This window comes from Solanum pennellii, chromosome 2, assembly GCF_001406875.1.
Source record: "Solanum pennellii chromosome 2, SPENNV200".
Lineage (NCBI taxonomy): Eukaryota > Viridiplantae > Streptophyta > Magnoliopsida > Solanales > Solanaceae > Solanum > Solanum pennellii.
Genome location: NC_028638.1, coordinates 49,649,622 through 49,659,830, shown reverse-complemented (window position 1 = coordinate 49,659,830; position 10,209 = coordinate 49,649,622). Strand labels below are relative to the sequence as shown.

Here is a 10,209-nt window from a genome sequence, read left to right as displayed (position 1 = left end):
CCCCCCCCCCCCGTGCATCATGCACTTTGGAGTGCAGATAACAGTCGCAGGCAATTGTTCAATGTCATCACAGATGACATCTTTTAGACTTGCTGATGCAACTTAACTTATTTTATACTCCGTACAACAAATTACCCATTTTTGTAACGAGAGGAGAAAAAGTTGCAAGCTACCTCAATACAGAATTCTCCAGTTTCTGGTTCTTTGGCCACTGTTGCTGTCAACCCAGCAGCAGACGAGGATTTCCCTGATGTATAGACAGATCGAGGAACCAGACCTGCTGTGTATCTAGGCAATATATGAAGTAGCAGAAGTTAAGTCATTTGCTCGGAAACCAGTTGAAGAAATTAGAAAGAAGAGAAGAAAACACACTTGAGGAACTGAGATTTTGCACAGCTAGGATCTCCAACAATGCAAACATTGATGTCCCCTCTTAAATTAATGCCTTCATGAGTAAACTTGTGAACACCACCCAAAAGCATGAGCAGTATTGCCCTCTTGATATCTGAGTGACCGAAAACAGTTGGAGCAACACTCTCAACAAGCTTATTGAAAAAATCCGGAACTTTCCTCATTCGTTGGATGTCTTCTAGCTCTTCAGTCTGCCAATTGAGTGAGTGACCAAAACTGAGTCAGTTGAGTATATTAAAATTTGACTAGCACATTAGTAAAAGAGAAGGAGCTTCCATACTGCAATGAAATGGTTACATATTCATGGACTATGGGCCATAGCCTTCTATAGTATAGCCTTCTATAGTATATATACAAGGATGAGCCTGACTGACTAAGTCTGATCCCAAATATTCTTCTCCCCTCCTCCCTCAAAACATATAACAATTTTATCATATCTTATTGGCTATGGATGTGTTGATACATATCCAAAGTTTTATAGCACGAAGCTACCCAATTGTGATTGATTTTATGAACCATATAAAATGAAGCTATACACACTGAAATATAACCAGATACTCTAGTTATAATTTTTGTTTGATGAAAAGTGAAAAAAGATGAAAGAAAGACCAACCATGAACTGGGGACTCTCTTCTTCATCAACATCTCTCCTTCTATTTCTGATGTCATTGTCCCTTCGACCATCACATATCTGAGTAAAGGAGATGAATACATTATCATTATGTAAAATGCACAGTAAAGAGTAGAAAAAAGACTGCATTTCCAAACAAATAGTATATTCATTCAACTTCTAAGATGTTTAGATTAAGGAATCAACAGGAGATGTTCCTTTATCAGATCCCTGTCAAAAATAGAAGTTATCTAATCTGAAAGTGTCACTAACCTGAACCGAGTTAGCTATAAATGCTAACCGATACGAGAGATCCCTCACGCCCAAGGCTCGAAGACCCTTCACACCTTCTTGCGCACCAGTACCATTCTTTCGCTGAGATGCATCACGGCGACATTCAGCTCTCTCCCCAGGAGAGGCAAGTGCAAGTATGTCAGGTATCACCACAACGGTACCAGTAAATATGACCCTGCAACAGAGTAGGAACACCAATGAGAATGCAACATATCCGAGTTAAGTACTAGGTTACTCTGCTAGTATAAAGTAATTGTACTTACGTGTCACCTGCTCTGGCTTGTTCCACAATGTCATGGCGTAGAATGACATCAAGTGATCTTGGAAGGGACCCTGCTGGTATCTCCTTGGAGGTCTCCTGCATTCGGACCCTCTGCCAGTCTGCAAATTTGCTCTCTTGCCTGAGTAATGCCCATCTTGCTTTGTTTTGACATGTCGCATTCATACAAATTATAGGCTACAGAGACGTAACAATAAGATTAAAAAAGAGTGATGAACATTCAAGACAAGATAGCAAGTAGTAAAATTGGTAGACATGGAATGTAGAAATCACTAGATAAAACAGTGCATGATCCCAAGCCTATTCTTGATCACCTCTGGGAATATCCAACTTTGTGGTGTAGTTAATTGTGAGCTATTGAATTGAGGCATTGGTTGACACAATTGTTAATATTGTTAATCATAGCATGACATAAGTTTCCATTGTGCTTTACATTGAAAAAAAAAAAAGGTACACTCTCCATCTTTGAGAGAGTTCACAACTAACAAGGCCAATTACTGCACAACCATGAACCAACAACAACAACAATAAAAATGGCCTCTTATTGACAGATGAATGACTAGGAAACTAAACCTCGGTGTATTTGAATTGCTGTTCAACATTCTTGATCACAGTTCCACAGTCCAAGCATTTGAAGGTTCCCTGTAGAAGCTCTGGTCGGACCTCACTGGTACGAGTTACCACTCCAGTTACCGACACCAATTTCCCTATCTCTGAGGTAGTCAACTCTCTCAATCTGGGCCCAATTCTCAAATTAGCAAATGGCAATTAACTAGAATCATATAAAAGGGGGGCAGCGTAATATTGAAGCGAACCTCTTAATCAGCGGAAGATTGTAAAATGCGACGTTGATGTCCTTGTTAGGATTATCATCAGTGATGAAAGTGGGCTTCAATTCCATCACAAATCTCTTGCAAGCATTTTTCAGATAGGATTCAAACCTACAATTGAAATTCAAAGTTTGAGTCTTTTTTACTTGTTCTTCAAGATACACAGTAAAAAAGCAATATCAACAGAAAAATACCTGAGAAACTCATCGGAAATGGCCTTTTGAAGAATATCGTTGAAGCGCATAACGTGAGAGAAATCAATGAACATTGTGTTGGACTCGTTAGGTCTCATGGCTTCAATCTCCGACTCGTAAAATGGCTCACGTGAGTTCGCATCCACTCGAAAACTGAAAGCACAATGTTAGATCCAGAAAGAAAAAAGGGAGAAATTGTTTTATACAAATTGAAAGAGAAATTTGAACCTCTTGAGGAACTCCAAGAAGATGTTTTCGACCCTAACGGCTTTCTCGTCGACGAAGTACCCGCCACCGCCATAGCTGTCCATTTCTTGATCTTCAAATTTCTCAAAGAGGGATCAAAAAACAAGTGCAAGTTTCTGAGAAAGACAAAATAGATATGGAGACGATTAGGGGTTTGGCGGGAAAAAGATATAGCCGCCGTTCTCGGGTTCCCGCCAAATAAATCGTGCACCACTCGCGTCATGTGGGCTTTTGGGCCGTATTAGGTCTTCAGTCCAATCCAGTCGTAAACGCAAAGCCCAAAAGCACTTTTTAGGTTATGGCCTACGTTTGAAAAAATATATTTAAATTCTAGCCATTTCCGTAACAACTTTTGACATAGGTGGCCAAATTTCAAACATTTTTATCTGAAATTATAGAATTATTTGTAACGAAAAAAATGGAGGAGATACGTAAATGAGTAAAAATTTTTAGTAATACCAAACATAAAAATTATATCAGCGCTCTATAGCTATAATTTTGTTATTTGCGCTCCATAGTAAACTACGATTGCTATGCAACATCTGATTTGTATAAATCGTAGCGATTTGTATAAATGGGGGCGTCTGTGTCTATAAAAATTGTGTTAGTATATGTATATGTTATTTGTGTAAGGATAGAGCGGCGAGCGAGATTAGGGTAAAGAGGAAAGATGTGAGCGAGAGAGGACAAAGAGTGGAAAGAAGTGAATTATATATGTATGTCGGTTAGATAATTATATATTTGTAACTACTATGTATATGTATCAAATTGATTGTGCTTGTATATCTGCATAATATTTGAATTTGTATACAATTGAATATAGTTAATATACAATTGAATAGACTTAAAACATTTGAATTTGCATATGACATCTCACAGATCTCTCTGTTCATACAAACACAAATTGTACATTATATAACAAGAGAGCGAGAAAGGCAAAAAAATAACTGAACATGATAAGATTTGTATTACTATAATTATAAGTGTATAGAACGAAAAAATATTGTATTTGTATATACAATCTCTCTCACTTTATACAACACACAACACACAATTTACATATTTGTGTTTGTATAAAAATGTGAAAGGTGAGAGGGAGATGTAGGGTGGCGAGCAAGAGGCGAGAATGACAATGTATTTCCTATTAAATAAAATTAAATGACGGTATAATTACAAAACATTTATTTTGAATTAATAATTTGATATTCTTAATTAATGGAAGCACTACAAATCTGCTTTTTCCTCTTCTTTTGCAGAGACAACTTACAAGAGACACGAAGAATCTCTGTGGATATGATCTGTGATAGAATTAATGCATACAAGGAAGACTATACATGCAGTGAAATATAGGTAGACCACAAAATTATGTTATCGAGGACTCTCGTTGGATTAATATTATTACTTTATTTTTAATTAAATTATTAAATTCAAATTTTGAATATAAAAAACCTTTTAATCTCCTCTTTTATCTTTAACCAAGTTATTGTATTCGGAATTTGGGTATGAATTTTTCTTTTACTCTCCTTCAATTACTTTGTTATTTCCATGGTTTGAAGCAAGAATCTATTTATTTTAATAAATATAAATTAATTGAGATTTTAATATAAGTTATCAATATCATAAATTATAAATAAGAAAGAGAGACATGTTCAGATGGGTAAAACTGACAACTACTGAGAATAGGTAGGCTATAAAAAAAAAAAAAAGCAGCGGTAAAATGGCAGAAGAGAGAAGAGTAACGAAGTAGTCAATGCAAATCCACAATATAATAAATAAAACTAGCAGATTCAACCGTTTCATTTGGGGGTAAAATGTTTGCCTTTTTGTTCAATTAATTGTCTCTGATCGCCCCCATCTCATGCATGCATGTTTCTAGTACTACTAGGACTGTTCCACTACAAAACTTAACTCCGGCTCAGACGCGATTTAAGTATTTTAGTGATCTAAAATTAAAAATAAATTGAAAGGTTTAAAATTTTAATTATGCATATCTTGAACATATATCTAGTCTCAATTTTATCCATACAGTTTAACGGATAGTTTAGTTGTCATAAGAATTAAGATGCTTTATTTTTGGTTTATACAACCATGCCCTCAAAAGTTCTGATGAAGATTGAAGCACAGGCCAAGCTTTTATACTTCATTTGTAAATGCATCCGCTCTTTAATATTATAGTTTCCTTTTTGAGAGTCAAAAATGTGAGATTTGACTAACATTTTAAGATATTTTCTATCATATTAACATGAAAAGAATTGTAATTACAGTATATTTCGTATAATTTTTAAATATTTAAAATTTATTTTATAATATCGAACGAATATAATCTAATTTAAATCAAATTGACTCTCAAAAAACATAATATTACAACTCAAAAGAACAAAGGGAGTATATAATTTATTTGAATGGTTCACAAACAATGGATCTATACCCTCTGTTTCTAATTATTTGTCCACATTTTTGTTAGTTATTTTTAATTACTTGTCCATTTTGACAAATTAAGAAATAAACTCTCAATTTATTACTTTGATAAAAAGTGAAACTTCTTGAAAATCTTAAGCTTTTTAATTCACTCATTTCATAATTAATATAGCTAAAATTATAATTTACTATATCAATTATTATTTTCTTAATATGTATCAATTCAAAAATACACAAATATTATTGATTGAGGGAGAATATACATACTCGAACATTATCCCAATGGTAAGCCAAACGGTCTTTGTTCCAGGTCGCGATTGCTTCGTTAAATGTGATTGATTAAATACGATATTCACGAGGGGTGTCAAATTGGCAGGTTGAATTGAAATTGGAGATACAAGGGCCTAAAATANCAGGTCGCGATTGCTTCGTTAAATGTGATTGATTAAATACGATATTCACGAGGGGTGTCAAATTAGCAGGTTGAATTGAAATTGGAAATATTAAAATGGGTAGAAATATAAATCGGGTTGGGTCTTGACCCTCTCAAGTTTGCTTTGGGCTTAAAAACGGGTTGAGTCATGACCCGCCCAATTTGACCTGCCTAATTTGATCAGATTAATCTCTATAATTTATCATATTGATATTTAACTTTTATAGTCACAATTTGAATTTCCGTCAAGGTTTTTTGTTAAAAAAGTAAGAAATGGATAGATAAATCGTAAAAGATGTTAAACAGAATAATTCATATCTTCAATATATGAACATATATATATTGATAAAATGTTTTTAAATGGGTTGAAACTAGATATTGAATTAGGCTGAATTGATTCTCTTGAAATGGATTAGACTTGAATGAATTGAGATAGAACACAAATTAAATTATCTTAAGCCCAACCCATAAAATTTTGGACGGTTTACCTATGTTTTTGGATTTATTTTGACACCCCTAATATCCACTATTCCACACAAGTTACAATCATCTGTTTCTATTTAGTTATCACCATTTTAGATTTCATGTTTCTTAAGAAATTAAGTAAGTTTATCACTGTAACATTATTTAGTGTTTGTTGAGTTTTCAATCAATACCACTGTAACATTACTTAGTGTTTGTCGAGTTTTCAATTAATGAGCATGAATTAATTTCTTTTTATTTAATTAATTTAACCAATAAACAATGTCAATTACTTTTTTTTTCTATGTTGATCAAATGTATAATTTCAAGGTTTATAACTCTTCATGGTAAAATAAGAAAAAAAATATTGTTTATGTATTAATTTTGTAAAATGACAAATATTAAGACACTTTCCATTTTTAATAAAGAGTAAAGAGGACATGTAAAAGAATTTTTTTTTCATAGTAAAATTTTTCCAAAGAGAGTGTTGTTGCTGAGTGAAATACTTTTAAAATGAAGAAAAGGCATTTTAATTAAAAATATTAGGTATAAATTGATAATAATGTATGATTGTGGTGGGATGAAACTAAATGATATAAAATTAAAAGAGAATATAGGAATATCATTTTTTGCTTAAAAAATTAGGGTTGTCAAATACACCATTGAATTAAATTTGAGAGAATTAAATTAATAAATAAGCGTATCACTAATCTTAGTAATATAGCTTAAAGGGGATTACATACATAAAATTAAAAAATATTTACCATTTATACTAATAACATTTTTTTTCATCTGGTTACTTTTAATATACTTATAATATGATTTTAATACATATCACAAAGAACAATTTATTATTCACATATAATACAAGTTTTATTGATGAATAATATATTTATCACACATTTTAATACATTTATAATACAATGTGTCAATTTTTCACTAAACAAACATAATATATTTTAAAAAATAATTATAATACATAATTCATATTAAATAAATATTATAAATTTAACATAATATTGTTATTTATCATTATAAATAACAACAAATAAAAAATATCATTAAAATCAGTGATTATTTATAAAAATACCATCCAAATAATTTTTCCAACTTAAAATGGGTTGATAACCCAACTCGTCCAATTTTGAACTAAGTTTTAAATTGAAAGTTTTTTTTGTCTTATAATTTAGTTGAATACATAATATGAAAAAACTCAAAATATGACTATATAAAAAACATCATAAAAAAACATATTTCCAAATATATTTAGACAAGACTTCTCATCGGTCAATTTAAACTTTATATCAGTCCAAATCCAATATAGATTAAACTAAGCAAATCAAAATAACCTTAATTAATAAAATATGCCAATCATTAATCTGTCCAAATCAAAACTGTTAAACCAAATATAATTTTATGAATTGATTTTCCACTTCTACTTTAAACATGAGAACGTAATTTAACTAAATTGTAGAAATTTATTCACAAGATTTTTTCATATGACAAGATTATTACTTAAATTTTTAACAAAAAGTTTTCTTCCATCAGTAATCACCAACATTAATCAAAAGTTATCCAATAATTAGAAAATGGTAAAAAGATACATACTTTAGCCAATCTAAGGAGATCTTTGTATGCCCATCGGTGTTTATGATTATGACTGAAACTCCTACATCTTTCCAAATGGACCTCACTGGACCATCTTCAAGTGAGAGCACCTGCAGAATTTTGGAAGATCATAAGTGCCCAAAGAAATGACCATCTCTTGTAAGAAGGGGCAACTTTTATTTTTTCTGTAGCTACTGATACTAATTTAGCCTAGCAGGGAATGGCAGATGTAGAAACTAAGCAACATTTACTCCTTTGTGCTGGATTTTTTTTTGAGGGAATCTAAACAGTAACTTTTTAGAACATACATAATTGAGATGAACTTACATACATGTCCTACTGTATTGCATGAAGCATCTTTTACAGTGCCGAACATAAGTTTAACATTTTCATGTTGCCCATTCTTAAACCACTAAGTGTCAAAAAGCTGAAAGTCAATTATCAGGCATCTTCATACAATAAGCTAAGTTGATGTGAGTGAATTTTGCCAGTCTTTTTATTTCTCTAGTGTTCTACTGAAGTCTTCTTCAATACCTTTTTACCAGTTCCAGATACTTGATCATCTCTCCAAGTATATACAACTAATCTAATCACTTCTTCTTTGATAATTGATTTTGAGTCACATTTCTGATTCCTTACATTACAAGATTTAACCTTTTCCCATAAGATTGCATAACCATGTCCTCTCCATCTATACAAATAAAAGAGTATCAGATGTTTCTCGTTCCCCCTTGGTGTGAATACAGAGGGTGTAGCAGCCCACCTCTCCTTATTAGCATCATTTTCCTAATATATACTTGTAATTATGTTATGGTTATATTTGTCTACATCCCTACTGCATTATGACTTTTTAGCTGGCAGAGTTTGCTTAAGCTTTAGTCAATTGAGATGTGTTCAAAGATATAAGAGGATAGTGGAATAGTGGTTTAAGGATAGTTTTATGGTGCCCTTCAATATTTTCCCAAAGCTTTACTATATGACTATACAATTTCCATTAACAAAAGCATAAATTGAGAGTAACAGATACAGGGGATTCATATAGCCGTCTTCAAATATAGACAAAGAGATTCATACTGTCGACTTCAATTAGTTTGGAATTGATGTCTAATTGTTTGATAGTACAAAAATCGCATCGCGTAATAGTCAGTTGTTTCCTTCTCAAATTATATGCTATTTCTGTGAAAATGACATTCAAAATTATTCGAGTCCGAATCGGAACCCCAATTAAATTTAGGTTGAGCCGGTTATTTAGGAGGACACTTTCTTTTAAAATAGAATTAGAAATTTATGATTAAAGGTAAAGAAATAATACATCCCGAATTGATTCATGCACTTTTGTTAAATATAATTTTATAAATATTTATAATTTGTTTTAAAACATTAATACATTATTTTAAAAAAAGGCTACCTATGAAGTAACATCACATAATTGAGACGTAAGAATAATTAAGATGAACATAGTCAGACTTTTAATTTTATTGGTGATTTTATTTAGCCACTCGAATGTATGATAATTTACTTCTATAATTTTTAAAAACACTCAATTGGCAGTAGCTTGCATTAATAATGTGACGGGTTCATTAATTTAGAGGGATTTAATTATTAATGGGATGGATAGTGGAGTGATTTATAAATTATACTAATAAGTTAAAATTTTAACATATAGTTGAGCGCCACGTATTTTTAAAAATATTTAAATAGTTTAAATATAAAACCGTTAAATAAATGGTCAATTTTGAACCAAAAGGTGGATGACAAGGGTATTTTGGACCCAATAGGTGGGTGGGAAGGGTATTTTGGAGCCAATAGGTGGATGGAGGGTAATTTTGTACCATTTCCAATACTTTGAGGGTATTTTAGGCCCTTTTCCGTATTAAAATGGGTTGAAATATAAATCGGGTTGAGTCTTGACCCTCTCAAGTTTGCTTTGGGCTTAAAAACGGGTTGAGTCATGACCCGCCCAATTTGACCCGCCTAATTTGATCAGATTAATCTCTATAATTTAACATATTGATATTTAACTTTTATAGTCACAATTTGAATTTCCGTCAAGATTTTTTGTTAAAAAAGTAAGAAATGAATAGATAAATCGTAAAAGATGTTAAATAGAATAATTCATATCTTCAATATATGAACATAATATCTTAATAAAATATTTTTAAACAGGTTGAAATTAGATATTGAATTAGGCTGAATTGATTCTCTTGAAATGGATTAGACTTGAATGAGTTGAGATTGAACACGAATTAAATTATCTTGAGCCCAACCCATAAAATTTTAGGCGGGTTACCTATGTTTTTGGGTTTATTTTGACACCCCTAATATCCACTATTCCACACAAGTTACAATCATCTGTTTCCATTTAGTTATCACCATTTTAGATTTCATGTTTTTTACGAATTTAAGTAAGTTTATTACTGTAA

At 31.7% G+C, this 10,209-nt stretch overlaps 1 protein-coding gene across 1 annotated transcript in view; it reads right to left on the bottom strand.

The window, feature by feature from the left end:
• The window catches only part of LOC107011534 (DNA replication licensing factor MCM6), a 5,829-nt gene extending 2,810 nt beyond the window's left edge, over positions 1-3,019 (bottom strand). The window contains exons 1-9 of the mRNA XM_015211070.2: positions 2,848-3,019; positions 2,620-2,772; positions 2,411-2,536; positions 2,169-2,331; positions 1,579-1,772; positions 1,295-1,490; positions 1,025-1,102; positions 373-602; positions 174-288 (exon numbers count right to left, since the gene is read on the bottom strand). Coding sequence (XP_015066556.1) covers positions 174-288; positions 373-602; positions 1,025-1,102; positions 1,295-1,490; positions 1,579-1,772; positions 2,169-2,331; positions 2,411-2,536; positions 2,620-2,772; positions 2,848-2,930 — 1,338 coding nt within the window. The 5' untranslated portion in view covers positions 2,931-3,019. The remainder of the gene's footprint in view (positions 1-173; positions 289-372; positions 603-1,024; positions 1,103-1,294; positions 1,491-1,578; positions 1,773-2,168; positions 2,332-2,410; positions 2,537-2,619; positions 2,773-2,847) is intronic.
• Between the last annotated feature and the right edge of the window lie 7,190 nt (positions 3,020-10,209).